The 15587-nt window shown below is 32.2% G+C and overlaps 1 protein-coding gene across 3 annotated transcripts in view; it reads left to right on the top strand.

Annotated features, from left to right (window-relative positions):
- Nrx-IV (neurexin-4) overlaps positions 1–15587 on the top strand; it is a 76757-nt gene that overhangs the window by 33552 nt on the left and 27618 nt on the right. For all 3 annotated transcript variants that reach the window (XM_035365428.2, XM_035365426.2, XM_085807874.1), the window contains 6 exons: positions 1651–1788; positions 1918–2053; positions 7004–7110; positions 7236–7361; positions 9199–9402; positions 12112–12423. In XM_035365428.2, coding sequence (XP_035221319.1) covers positions 1651–1788; positions 1918–2053; positions 7004–7110; positions 7236–7361; positions 9199–9402; positions 12112–12423 — 1023 coding nt within the window. The remainder of the gene's footprint in view (positions 1–1650; positions 1789–1917; positions 2054–7003; positions 7111–7235; positions 7362–9198; positions 9403–12111; positions 12424–15587) is intronic.

The following is a 15587-nucleotide window of genomic DNA, read 5'->3' as shown; positions in this document are numbered from 1 at the left end:
GATGAACTGGCAGAGCGTGTGAACATCAGTCACGGTTCAGTTCACACCATAATTCATGATTATCTCAGTTATCGGCTTTTGTGTGCTCAATGGATGCCCAAAATTTTGAACGACCGCCAGAAGACGGAGAGGTTCGGCGCTGATTGACTCATCTCATCCGGTATCACAATGAGGGTGACGACTTCTTGTCTGCAATTGTGACCGGAGACGAATCATGGTGTCACCACTACCAACCTGAAACACGCCGGCAAAGCTTACAGTGGAAACATTTGAATTCACCTTCACCCCCCCCCCCCCCCGAAGAAAGCAAAGGCTGTCATTTCCTCGGGAAAGGTGCTATTGACTTTTTATTTCGATCTTCAGGGGCCATTACTGATTGAATTTGCTAAACATGGAGAGACTATCAATAGTTCGCGATATTGTGCAACGCTGGATCGGCTGCGTGTCGCAATCAAGAACAAACAACCTGGAAGATTGACGAATGGTGTGATCTTGCTACATGACAATGCTTGTCCCCACGTCGCTGATGTGGTTAAGACACAACTGGCAAAGTTTAAGTGGGACACGCTGCAACATCCTCCATACAGCCCAGATTTGTCGCCATGCGACTTTCACATTTTCGGGAAACTGAAAAAACATCTCAAGGGTACCAGATTCGTGTCGGACGACGCCGTGAAGGAGTCGGTTACAGACTTTTTGAATCGACAGCCCAAGGAGTTTTATGAGACGGGGATCACATGGCTCATTTGTCAATGGGATAAATGTCTCAATGTTCATGGAGACTACCTTTAAATAAAGTACTCTGTTTGTCATATATTCGCATTGGCTCACTTTCATTTGACTCGCCCTTGTAGTTAATGATCATGCTTTTTTCTAAGTTACTCATGATTTTCTCATAATGAGCAAGTCATTACATTCATGGATTTGATTTACTTTCATGGATGATGAAACATTTCATCGTATATGTGTGTGTTTCATAAGCATGAGACAAGCACTGTTTGATTCTTGATGTATACATAATGTATTTGAATCACACTTTAACCTTTTGGATATGGTACATTAATGCAGATTATTCAGATATTTCTATTTCATGTAAAAAATAAAATCCGTAAATGAAAATAGCATAACAAGAAATTGCAATTTTAAAAATTTTGAATAATAGTTAAAAAGTTTACCGTTGTATCAAGGCATTAAAAAAATTTAAGTGAAAATTATGAGATTAAAATGAACTGGCAATTTGATCTGTTTGTGCAGATTTCAGTTTAACACTTAAAAAGTTTGAAGCTATGCCATACATTTAAGAATTAATTCTATATTTATTTAAGAGTTTGAACATAAAATCTTACAAATTTAAATGAGCTGTTCAAAGTGTCAAAATTTAATCATAGGAAAAAAATGCTATGATATCATTTCATCATAAATAAATGCTATGTGAAGATTTGTTCACTTATTTAATAATGAAAATCTTCAAGATGTAGTTTTGCATTTATCTCATTGAATTGCATGAGCAAAAAACTTTAGATAAGCATTTTCCTCAAATGGCTTATCTAAAGTTTTTTGCTCATGCAATTCAATGAGATAAATTCAATGAATGCTCATGCAATTCAATGAGACTTTCTCATCCAAATGAATTATATGTGCTTCTTTTAGGATATTTAAGTGATGGTTTGTGGCATAGAACAATGTTAATATTGCAGACAAATAGGATTGAGCTGCATGTTGATGAAAAACCAAGTATTACTACTAGGCAGTTTTCTATGCTAACTGGAGATGAATATCTTGTTGGAGGTGAGTGCCAAATAAAACAAGTCGTGGAATATATTTGTTTTATTAAACAATTTAATTATTCCTTTTAAATGTACTAGTTTGTACATAATAATAAAATTTCTTTAAAAAATAATCCTTTTTCCATTTTAGGTGGTTTGTATGGTTCTAAAGGATTTGTTGGATGTATGAGATATATTCAAATAGAAGGTCATTCTATAGCTGTTACCAGTTTACCTGAACACCGAAGAAATAATGTAGCTCTTGATGCTTGTCAAATGGCTGATCGGTATGTTTTCAATATTATCATTTAAATTGGAGTGATTTGATCTGAATTTGATGATTGGGATGATTCTCCTCAAAATTATAAAAATACTGAATAGTAAAATAGTTATTTTTAAATAAGCATTTGCATTTTCTTTGCGAGATTTATTTTTTACATTTATTTAAATTTTTCTATAATTATCCAAATTGCTTCATGGATTTATTATTCATATTCAACAAACTTATAATACATAATTATGTTTAATGAATGATCTTATTTATATAAATATATAATTAGCTGCAGCAGTTAGAACCAGTTACCAATTGTGAATTAATAAAATTATGTTTGCTTGTGGCAGCTGAAGAAATGTGCCTAGAAGAAATAGATATACTTCAGTCTGTTAATCTTTCAGTGAGGACAACTGTTTGAAGACTTGAAAATATTGGGAACTACATCAAGAGTCCATCAAAAGGCAAGCAAAAAATTTGAGACAGTTTTCTTTGGCTCTTGATGAGTTGATAGATATTACTGATACTGTCCAATTTCTGGTATGTATTCGATTCGGTCCTGTAGTTGAGGTTATTGAAGAATTAACTTTTATAACTAGTCTATGTGAAAGAACTACAGGTGGAGATATCTTTAAAGAAGTCGAAAAAGTTCTAATACAATACAATTTGAAATGAAATCTGTTAAAATGTGGTAGAACTGGTGGAAAAAATATATCTGGAACGGCAAAAAAATTAGTTGGACAAATTTTTAAGGTTTGTAAAGATGCTAAATGTTTAAAACTTCTGGTAATTCACTGTATTATTCACTAGCAAGCTCTTTGTGGGAAACACCTCAGTCTATCATGTGTTATTGAACCAGTTGTATCAGTAATAAACCTAATTTACTGTCATGGACTTAACCACCACTATTTTCATGAATGTTTTTTTAGACATCAAAGCTGAACATCCTGACCTGCCTCATCATACAGCTGTTCGATGGCTCAGCAATAAAAATGTTTTGTTGAGATTCTTCAAACTGAGAGAAATCAATTTTTTTTTTTTTTTTTTTTTTTTAATGAGAAAAATTTTTCACATCCTTTATTGTTGAAAAGTGAATGGCTATGAAAATTGGTATTTGCTGCAAATGTTGTGGGATGTCTCAACAAGTTCAGTTTAAAGTTACAGCCGAAAATATTGCTCATATGGGAAATGTATTGTTTTATTTCACACTTTGATTTTTACTAGTATTCTTTATCTAATCAAAATTTAATGGCAAAATCTTCGATGCCATAGCTTTGCATTGTCTACTTTATTTAGATTTCCAGGTTTCGTATTGTTGCCAGCTTCCTTTTTATGTGTTGCATATTCAAGTGGTTTTACGTGATAGAGTATGTCATATTGTTTTGTGTAACATAATCTATCCCATTTATTAGAATATATCCGTATCTTCCTGTTTAAACCTATAACTATGGGCACCTGCTTTTGCTAACCTTGCTCCCAATAGTAAATTTCTTTTTAGATTTGGATTATACAACACATTTTCTAACTGAATCCAATTTATTCTGTTGCCTACTCTTGCTGCAAATTTAATGGTACCTTTTCTTAGTACTTTCAAAATTTCCTACAGCTAAAGACATATACATCATTTATTTCTTCAAAGTTTTATCATTACAGAAATGAGTTGTAGCTGCCATATATATGACCCAATTAAATTGATCTGAATTACTTCCTTAATTTGTAGTTGACACATAGCTTTCTACTAACATTAACTCTTTATCTTTAAACTGCCCTTTTTTATCATCTATTTTAAACTTCTGATTTTTACTTAAATTTTCGTTACAGGGAGAAATTAAGTGTCAACTTTTATTACATCTATAATGAGATCCTATCTTTGTACTCCCCACTTTTTCCTTATATTTAGTTTTACTTTCAACTTGCCTACTTTCCCTGCATTTATGATAATAGTATTGAATACACGTACCTTGATGTCTTCTACATTCGCCTGTAACTGGCTAAGTTGACCTTCTTCCCTTACCATTTCTTCGACAATTTTTTCTGTCGTAAAATCCTTGTCCTTCCACCTATAAATCAACTGCATAGTCCTAGTGTATTGCTGTGATAACCTCCGAATTGTCTGAAACCTTTTAAAAAGATCCACTAAGTTGTGTCCACCTCTTTGCAGTCATTTTTATCCTTGCGATGAATAGCCTGATTTCTTCATCCCATTCATATCTAATGCTGAAAAATTCGTCCAGAAGCTGGATCTTGTTCTTGTTTTTGGTTCATATTGCTTCTGTAGAACCTCTCATGCTTCTTTACCACTTGAACATTTTTGTATCAATGGCCTGAACTTAGTTTTAATTCCATAATATAACTTAAGTGAAGGCGGTATTTTCTCTCAACATGAAATCCTGCTTGTCATGCTGTGTTGCACTTTTATCCAGTTCTCCTTCTTTACCTTCTATGAAGCTCCAGCAATATCTGTCTAGCAGCAGCATCTTAATGTCGACTTTCTGTCAGACCCAGTTGTCATGGTTCAACAATTCAAACCCTTCTGGTAGTAATCACATCTTAGTTACTCATGAACACAACAGCTTGACCAACTTTTAAAAAACTTCAGCTTCTTTTCTTAGATAATGGCCCTCTTCCCTTATATTTCTTCCATACAAAGTTGAACTGGGCCCGTAACCCGTTGGTGTTGGTGCAAAAGCATACTTTGCCTTGCTTAAATAAAGACCGGGACTAATCTAAAATAAAACTAATATTTATTTCATAACGTAACTTAGGCTGCAACAGTAGCCTTTACAATTAAAACCAAAGAGAAAAGAAAATCAGTAAATCTGGCGTTCATAATTCCGGCATGTCAATGCACAACATAGGCAATAAGACAATAATACTACATCATCTATGGCAACCATGGTAGTTTATTGCTGGATTGACCTCTGATCTAATTTGCATGAGGAGAATACAAAAATAGAACATTAACTCAACAATAAATACTGTCCTTTAAAGATCCATAAGTCTAAGAAATCTCATTATTTAAAAAACATAAATAGTGGTAATTTAGTGAAACCTTGCATCTATTTACTTTCACCATAAGAAAGCGTGGATCGGCAGCTCATCATTTTGTAATTGACATCTTTGTTTTAATAGTTGAGTAGTGGCTCAGAATAGGCATGATACCAAGCTTATAGGCTTGACACTTAATGACACTGAGCAGGTGTACAGCCCATAACATGCATGACTCCCCCCCAAATGTAACAAGTCATCTTCAACCTTTGGTTCAAGGCACCATAAGAAAGCTTTGATTGGCAGCTCATCATTTTGTAATTGGCATCTTCTATTTAATTATTGAATGGTGGCTCAGACTAGCCATATACTTATGTCATTGAGCAGGTGTACAGCCTATAACATACATGATCTGAACTTAACCACTGTAAAGGTTCACTCTCCATCCCACAAATGTAACAAGTCATCTTCAATATTTGGATCAAGGCCCTTATTGCAGTTATGAAGAGGTCTTGCTGTAAGCGACATGTAGGAGCTGGAATTCGCATTGCTGAAAAGGGGATGGAACACCAACTTGGAGTGTGCTTGATACAATTAAAGCTATCACAGCACCATGGAAATCATGGAAACTATTCTCCATGTCATCGGAACACATACAGAACTGTTTTAGCAGAATTTGGAGGCTTGAAGGTACTAATCCTGTTGATGAATTAGATTATGATAACGATACCACTTCACCTGACAAAAGAAAGAAATAGTCTGCAATATGTAACCCTGGTATTAGTTTTGAGGAGTTTGTTAGTGCAGATGATGGTGTTGCTGTGCGTGCTGCTATGCAAACAATTGTGTCTCACATCCAAGAAATATCATCAGAAGAGAAGTGCCATTCTGCATACTTGTTACGAAAAGTTACATGCCTTTGTAGAATGTTTTGCTGCAATATCTGAATTCAGTTCTAGTTTTATGGAAGCCATGAGTACTGTTGGTTGTGAAATTCCAGACATTTTCATTCCTGCCTGCGACAGCATAGTATACAGGAACTGTTCATCTAAAATTGATGTGTGATTTCATTTTTTTCAAGTTTGTAATTAATGTATTATTGTAGTGTTTTTTGTAATGACGTGCAATAGATTGTACTAAGTGTGTAACTATATACTGTAAATGGTTAATGTGTGAAGAAAAATGATTCCAAAAATAAAATTAATAGTCTCCAGTTAGAATGAATTATTTTTACCACAAAGGTCTTGATTTTAATGAGGCTTACTGTTTATTGCAACTATTCTTCTGTTAATGCTGATTGGCTTCTTGCTTTTGGTTCATAAAATGCAAATGACCTCATGCCTTCCATTTATTGAAAAAATTTGCAGTTAAAATGCTGTTTTCAAGTAGCATACTTGTCAGGTATGTTTGTCCAGCTGGAACTCAATCAGTACTACATATTGAATTATTGTGTGTAGTCATTCCTTATAAAGTAATGTCAGGAATCTGTTTCTTTCTGCTAACATCTGGTAAGGTCAAGGTTACATTTGAAAATGATTGGTTACTCTGTGTTGTGATAGGAAAATATTTTGGGGTTGTTGTGACCTTTTTGTTTGATTAAACCTAATATATTCCCACAGAGATTATAAAAGCTTCTCTCAATATTATTAAATATGTTTTCATTATTGAATGATTAAGTTTACTAATGTGAAAATTATGTGCTAATCTGAATTGATGGTTATAGTACTTAATATGTTTGTTACATGGTTATACAAATGTATTTCTTATTTGGGTATTATCATTAAATTTACAAATGCTGTCATATACATTAAGTTATATAAATGTTCCAGTTACAAATGAACAATAATAGGAAGTTCAGACATTCAAAATACTTAAAATCTTATGTGCAGTGTAAATAAATTTTGCACTAAATATTCTTTTGCTCCTTTATTTATTTCATGAATTTGTATTAAAAAATTCATTTTTGGATTTGCTGTAGCTGTAATCCTAATCCCTGTGAACATGGTGGTGTGTGTAAACAGAACTGGGAAGAATTTAAGTGTGATTGTGAAAAAACTGGATATACTGGTGCAGTTTGCCATATTCGTAAGTTTTTATCAGTTGCTGCTTCTTTATTTTTTCATACTCATCAGAATAAAGAATTCATTTACGATGTTTTTTTTTTTTTTTTTTTTTTTTTTTTTTTTTTTTTTTTTTTTTCTTTTTTACAGCTGTAAACCAGTTATCCTGTGAAGCTTATAAATTATCTCATCCTAAAAGTAGGAGAGCGGATATAAATATTGACATTGATGGAAGTGGGCCTTTAAAATACTTCCCAGTTACCTGTGAATATCCATGTATGAAATCAATACTGTCTTATCTTATTCTTGCATTTATTATAACAATAATGATGATTATTCTAGATCACTGCCAAAAGGAAACTAATTCAAAAATTAAACATAAAATTTACTTTATGCTTTATTCTGTATCTAAATAAATAGCACATTTAAATTTATTCTATAAAAATACAAATGTAATTTTTAAGTTTTTGAAGTATTATAAAAATGCAAGATCAGCACTATCTTTTCAATGGAATCTTTTTGGTTTTTATTAAAGATCTGCTGAACATTTCATGTGCAGTAAGGCTTCAGTAGTCCTGTATATGGATACTGATTGATTTACTGTAATGTGTATGCCTTTTTCTTTTGTATTAATTTCTCAGTTATGTGACCTAGTTCATCAATTTTAATAGTGTCTGGAAATTGCATTTGTTTATTACCAAAAACAATGCCTTTTTATGTTGTAATGGATTTCCATTGTTTGACACTGTTATAAATAGTTGATTTCCAGAACAATATGGTAACCACTTTTTGAAATTTTGCAAGTATAATTTTAAAGTACACTGCAATTCTATCAAGGCTTCAAGCATTTGGCTACTTTATATGGATAAAATGTTCAAATAGTCACCAGTTCATTTAACTGGTTTTTTATTATTTAAACAGTAGAAAAATTACAGGTATGAACACTGTCCATGTTTTTAATTATAATACTAATTTTGTAAAATTGTGATGATATTTCACAATTCGATAAAACAGTTTAGAACAACCATTGAAATGAAAAGCTGAAGTTGGCTTTTATTTATTTATTTTTGTTACTATCTTCAGCTCTATATTTATTTTCTGAATTGCTGTAAAAACATTTCAGTTTGTAAGAGGTTGTACAAATTTTCTGCATGTATACTATTCTCATATTTTATGCTGGCAGTAGTAAATGAAAATATTTACTGAATTGAGTATAGCAAAGCTGCAAAACCTTTTGCCTAATTAAAAAAATGTTTGAAGGACTTTGTGAGGAAAAGTGATTCATATTCACAAAGCACTTGGAAAAAGCAATGTAGAACCAAGTTATTTGCCAGAATTTGAACTTAAATCGAACTGTTGGTATTTAGTCTGCGTAAATATTCAGCTACTGGTGAATAAAAATACGAATACTAATACAATTTTCTTGCAATATGGGAAGCTGTTTTAATATACTTCTAACTCTGCTGCAGTGCCTTTAGGTGGAAATAAATTACTACTAAGTTTATCATCATTAGAATTTTTTCACTTCAGATTTGAAAATTTGTCATCATTCAGTTCATTGCATATGTTTATTTAAGTCTAACAATGGTTTTTATTAAGTCTAAAAATGGTTTGCAACATACAATTAGTTACATGAGCAGCATCAGCTTACTTTTTTTAATGGTTTATGCTACTGGTCATTAAATTGTGTTATGTGGAACCTTGAAGTTCCTTGAACTCCTTTGGGGGGTTCTGCAAGTAAAAATCCAAATCGCAAAATATTTTTAATGCCAATGTAGACTGAAAATAATTAATTGAAATACAAAACAGAGTCCAAAGTCTCCATCTCCGATTTCCAACATCCAAACTTTCCCAACTGCCCCCCTCAAAATAAATAAATAGAAAATAAAAGGAAGAAAATTAAATTTTAAATTGCAGTATTTAAAAGGGGGAAAACTGAAATTGAGAGAGAAAAATATATATATATATTAAATGCAACACCAATAAGGAATAAGTTACGTTAAGTAAAATTTGTATGCATTTTAATGCTGGTGATATCCTGATATTAATAGAATTATAGCTGTTCTCTTTACAGCTTGTTTAATTTTTATGTGTAATTCTTTTATTTATCTAGTTGAAGGGCCAGCCGTTACAATACTCCACCACAAGAATGAAAGACCTACAGATGTAAAAGGATTTAGCAAACCAGGCAGTTTTATCCAGAACATTATATATAATGCTGAAATGGAGCAAATTATACAACTTGTAAACCGCTCATACAACTGCCGCCAGAATTTGCGATATGAGTGTTACAAAGCTCGATTATTTGGTTCAGCAGGTACTTTCTAAAATTTATGTTTTTAAATCTGTTATAGTCTTTATTAAAAGATACAAATAAATTTTAATAATTTTCTGAAATTTAAAACTCTAAATTTAAACAGTGTGTGATTTGTTGTTTTTATTTATTTTTTCAGAATATTATTCCTTAATACAATATTTACAATTTGTGGTCTTTGTTAGATTTTAGAAAAATGGTATAAAAAATAGAATTCATGTTAGAACCAAAATAATGAAAAAGATTTCTGCTTTAAAATTATGAAAACAATCATCTTATTTGCTCCAACTTGAATATCAAAAGATTATGTTTAAAATTATATCAAATTTTAAGGTATATTTTAATTTTATAACAGTTATTTTAATTTCAGAGTCCTCTCCTTTCAATTCTTGTTTCCACTTACAACTCCCTACCAGAATGAGTTTTTAGAATCGTGTTGAATGCAAATGAGTTAGAAGCAGTACTTAAGGTTCAACTTACTTCGGGAGAGAGAGATATAAGAATCCTGAGTAGCGCGTGTTTGCTTTTGGGCTAAATCTGTCTTGAAGCTGTTACGCACGGCCGTATAGCACATGCCTTTTGATATTCGCCGACTAGTTTAAATTAAGGGCCAACTACGTTAGATATTTGTCTTAGCCTGGGTTAAGTCTCTTAGTTAGTAACAGTTTAGTTCTTATTTTTAGTTCAAGCCTGAGTGGAGGCATTGTTGTAAGCCTGAGAAAGGAGCCAAATATAGAATAAGAGTGAAGGATCCAATGAGTTTAAAAAAAAAAAAAAAAAAAAAAAAAATCAGTCATAAAAGCCAATGTATTTCAATTATTATGAAATCTCGATGAACATGAAAGTTGGCAGAGATGTCGCTAGTCATTCCTGGTAGAAATTTAAATAAACAGATCATTCTTTATACTATTATATAACAAAGAACACAAATTACAGATGTAGGATATAAAAAACTTAAATCGCTTATCATAATTTTTCACATGACATCACCATCGTTTTATATCGTAGCTTTTTTTGGTTACCCTACTTCTGTAACTTTCAAAATACTTTACTTCATGCAGTCCAAAATATTAATCAGACTTTAAAAGTGTGAGGAAAAAAACAGAATTTATGTCTTTCTTTACAAAAACTGACTTATCGAGAATGAATCAAATTTATGTTAAACCCAAAAGAACTTCTTTTGATTGTGCTGTGACATCATGTTTATCCATTATTGCCGCTAAATCTTACTGTTTGGCAACAATGTATATGTATTAATAATATTACAAGCTCTATAATGGCATTAAAATCTCGCATTTATTAGATTTTTTTTGGGGGGGGGAGATTTTTCTAAAATTCTAAAGCACAATTTTACTTGAGTTTTCGTTTTAGTTGAGTGCTGGGCTTTTACTGGGCTTTTACTGTGCTGTAAAACTTGTCTTTACTGAACCTGATATCTGATATCCTTGATAAAACTGGTATCTTTGAGTAATAGGATTGAATATTTCATCTCGTAGAAAGGCGTTAAAGATTTTTATTAACTTTTCTTTTTAAGTCAAATATTTTTAACTTAGTTAAAATATTTGATAAGTAGAACTTTTTTTAAAAGAAAAAAACATTGAATTATATTTTATGCATTTCTTTTTTGATAAGCCCTAAATCTCCCTTATACATAACTTGTTCAGGTAACAGCCCAAACTACCTTTGCAGGAATTTTAAATGTAGAGTGAGTTGTACTCAATGATTTTCTGGCTCATTTGTTTAACTACACAATGCTTGGAGTAGGGGGCTCCTGACCTAAGGATTCTGGCCAAATGGGATTAATGCCACCCCACCCACTGATCAATCTACAATGTTTCGACTCCACAGAGCAAGAGCTGACAAGGCAGTACCAGTATGGTCCCTGCTGAGCCTTACCCAGTCCCGAGACCCCTTAGGCCTTCTGTGAAGAGTGATTATATACCCCCGTGGTTGAGACTGCCTAGGTACAGATCCTAACTAGTACTTTCCAGGCATTCGCCTGAGTCAACTCCCGGCGAGGGGGTGTTTAACAACACAAACAACTGCACGCTTATTATTGTTAATGTTTAAAAATAAATTGTCATCTATTCTAGAAATGCAGTTAGTGTTACATGATATAAAACTCAATTCGATTTTTTTTAACACTTTTGTCCTGTGTTTAAAGTATGTAATGTGAAGTGAAATTCTCATAGTAATCACATGTTAAATTCATCATCACAGAGTGATCAGTATTTTTGGCAGCATAATTAGTAATGGCACTGAACACCAGTGATAATCATGCACTCTAAAATGGCCATTGTAAAGTGACCAAAATCACTTAAAATTGTTTGTTTTGAGGAGGTCTCACTATGTAGAGTGAGTTGTACTCAATGATTTTCTGGCTCATTTGTTTAACTACACAATGCTTGGAGTAGGGGGCTCCTGACCTAAGGATTCTGGCCAAATGGGATTAATGCCACCCCACCCACTGATCAATCTACAATGTTTCGACTCCACAGAGCAAGAGCTGACAAGGCAGTACCAGTATGGTCCCTGCTGAGCCTTACCCAGTCCCGAGACCCCTTAGGCCCCTATGTGATAATCAAGTTGTAGTTGCTAAATTTCAACTAAAAAATACCTCTAAAATTTACTTATTATTTTTTGTAAGCTAATTTTGCAGTTTTCCCATCTATTTTTCACAGGTTCTATAATTTAGTTTATTAATTTTACTAGCTCCAGAACCTGCAAAATTTGATCCATTTTCTTGGTGGGTTAGTCGCAATAATCGACAAATGGATTACTGGGGTGGATCTCTCCCCGGTTCAAGAAAATGTAACTGTGGTCTATATGGTACATGCAAAGATCCAAGTAAATGGTGCAATTGCGATTCAGAATATGATAATGAAGGTTGGCTGTCAGATGAAGGTGATTTAACACAGAAGGAGTTTCTGCCTGTACGACAGTTACGTTTTGGCGATACTGGTACTACTATGGATGAAAAAAGAGGCCGATACTACCTTGGCCCATTGATTTGTGAAGGCGATTGTATGTATTAAAATTTTATGTATACATTCTGTGATGTATAATTATTGTAGTTTGTCTGGTAGCATTATATAAATATGCAATTGTTATAACCAGGGTGTAGATTTTGATGACATATGCATTTTTTAAGTATTTTCCTTCTTTAAAGCATTATGACCATGGATTTTTCCATTTTTAAAAGAGAGACTTTCAGATTAGAAACCCCATGAAGATGTTTGACAAGTGTGCTTTTATGAAGAAAAAAATAAAATTCAAGTATATGTAATTCTTTGGTTTTTAATCAGTTGTCAGTGTTTAGTAATTGTGTCATTTTTTACATTTTATTTTTGGGAGACTTTTTTTACTTTTCAAGCCCCCCCCCCTTTTTTTAATTTTAAGTGCATTTTCTGGCCATTTTAAGGCATTTTCAGTGAATTTGTATGTCATCAAATATGGGCCCTTGTTGTAACTATTCTGATTTTTATATTTTAAAGTTCTGATATTCAAACTCAACAGGTAAATATGATAAGAAAAAAATGTGTAAATTTAATGTGTAATTGTTTCTCTTGTTTTTAATTTTTAACATTTCTGTGTCGGAGTTTCTATATATCAGGAAATTCCTGCAAAGTCTGAAAAATGATAACAGGAAATACAAACTTTTCCCAAAAAATCAGAAAAAATGATAACTTTTTCAAAAATATTTAGGAAAGAAAAAGGGGGGGGAGAAAGAAAAGTGCAAATTGAAGGAATGTTGAAGTTGCCAAGCATTTTAATCATAATTTTGCATTCCCAGTTTTAAGTTTCATTAAGCAATATAAATAAATTATATTATATATATATATATATAGATATAGATATAGATATAGATATAGGCTCTTTTCTGTATGCTGTACTTGCTCTTTTTAAAGCTGTGAAACATTGATAATCGGCAATGTTTTCTGCTACCAGAAGTTGAAGGGTTAAATTTTTTTTTTTTTTTTTTTTTTTTTTTTTAATTTTTAATTTTTGGGCTTCTGGTAGTTATATACAAAATTCCTACTCATTTCTAAAGAGCAAAAGGCAAAGAACACAAAAAGGAAACTATATATGATTTATCCCACAATGGTCAACTGCTCTGCTTTAGATTGAAAAACAAGTCTTGTAATGCTTATTTACATCATCAGAGGTTTGGAAAAAGAAGGTTTTCTTTAATGATTAAAAAAGGTAGTAATCTGTTAATGCAGGATTATAAGAAGCTGGCAAAGGTTAACAATTTTCTATATTTCAATCCAAAGTTTTTTTTTTTTTTTTTTAGTGGTTGATCAAGGCAACTTGAGGTCTGGCATTATCATGAAAATAATAATAATATATATTTATATAAATAATAATATACTCACCAGCCTCTATGGTTGTTGACTGCTTAGATACCTACAGTCTTCTTAGACTGCCCTGCTGCCTGCTGTGGAGGTCAGCATTTATTATTTCATTAAATATAAGCACCTTCCAATAAACTATGCTGTCGGCATCCTGTTCTCATATATATATTTATATATGTGTGCGTATGTGTGAATAGGATGTCATATAGCAAAACTTTTTGAGAATGCAGTCCTTCATTTGACATAAATGGCAAAGACCTAGCAACTTCACACACAGTCCTTCAGTGCTTGATATCACAGTACAATATCCATTTCCCATCTCTCATTACAATTTGTTCCAAAACTGATTGATTTTTTTTAATAACAAAACAAAGAAACATAATTACCTACTTTCTTCTTTCACTGCTTCTCAGAAAGCACAAATGGACAAAAATTTTTCAGTTGTAGTTTCGTGTACCAATGATGTTTTTGCTAATTCATGAAAAATTGAATGTTGGTCAGTCATTATGACTTGGTCGTGAACGTCCTTAGAAACTGTTGATGGGTATCCAGAACAAGGTTTAACAAATTATATTTTTTACCTGCATTCTAGAATTTCTGAAACAAAGTTGCAACATGTTATTTCATCAGCTGCATCCTTGTGCAAGAGTAGAGACTAGTAAAGACTATCTGCCAACCAATACAGCTAGAGAAATAACACTTTTGGCAAAATACTTCTTAAAACATCCAAAATCAATAATTGAATAGAATAGAGCTAAAATTCTTGGGGCACAAAAGCTCAAAAAATTAAAGGAGCATTATAAATTGCCACAAGACTGTGGTTGCACTAGAGTGCAAAACTGTATTACATCATTTCAGTTATTCATACATAGCCCCCAGAAACAGGAAAACCAAGCAACTCTGCAGGAGACAGCAGTTAAAGAAGCGAACCTTGATCAATATATTCATTCCAGTTCCTGCTGATGGAGCAGATGGGCTGTTTACAAAGGCTTGTAATTTGTCATTCCAAGTGAAAATGTTTTATTTCCTCTTAACTTTGTCAAACTTTTTTAATAAATGATATCTAATGTGTTCTTCATTAAATCATTAAATGACTGAAATCTTTTTTATAATACAGTGGATTGGTTTCTAGAAAACACTATGTTGCATGAAACCATGTCATACAAGACTAACAATCAATACAATATTGAGGGATGCATTCCAAAATCTTCAATTTTTTTTTAACTCAGGAATTTTTATTAAAAATATAAACATATGTGATATAAAAAACATAAGTAGACCAAAAATTTCTCTTATTTAATTCAAGCTCTTAAATTTCTTCTTCATCATTCTTCAGTGCAATGAATGGGGCACTTTTTAGGTAAAAAAAAATCATCACTGAACTCATTTCTTCTTTAAGAATTTTTGCATCTTCTGCTCTTTTTAAATATCTGTTATTTTAGTTTGCTTACTGGCCTTTTCAAGTTTGTAGTAAATCTTGTATAAAAGGCAATTTTTCAGCTCTGTTTTGAATTTTCTTCTTTCAGTGCAAGGGTCTTCAGTGAAAAATAAAATGATTCAGAATTTTTCAATAAGTCTTTCCTGTAATGTTTTTAGTGTAAAATTAATAACTTCATAACTTTCATCAGAACTTATTCATAAAGTCAATTTGATTAACAATTTTAGACACCTTTCCTGATAAATCTGCTTAGTTGATTTCATCTTCATTTGTAATTCTTGGATGTCCTCATTGGCCGTATTCACAACACCTTTGCATGCAATCAATTTAACACATTCTGTTATCCTCTGAATCCTATTTTCTAGGGATTCAAGCAAGTTATCTATGGATATTAC

This window comes from Stegodyphus dumicola, chromosome 1 (assembly GCF_044657685.1).
Source record: "Stegodyphus dumicola isolate Sdum_Otavi_A_Nest chromosome 1, ASM4465768v1".
NCBI classification, from domain to species: domain Eukaryota; kingdom Metazoa; phylum Arthropoda; class Arachnida; order Araneae; family Eresidae; genus Stegodyphus; species Stegodyphus dumicola.
Note: the sequence above shows the minus strand (reverse complement) of the source record. Positions and strands in the feature narration are given on the sequence as shown.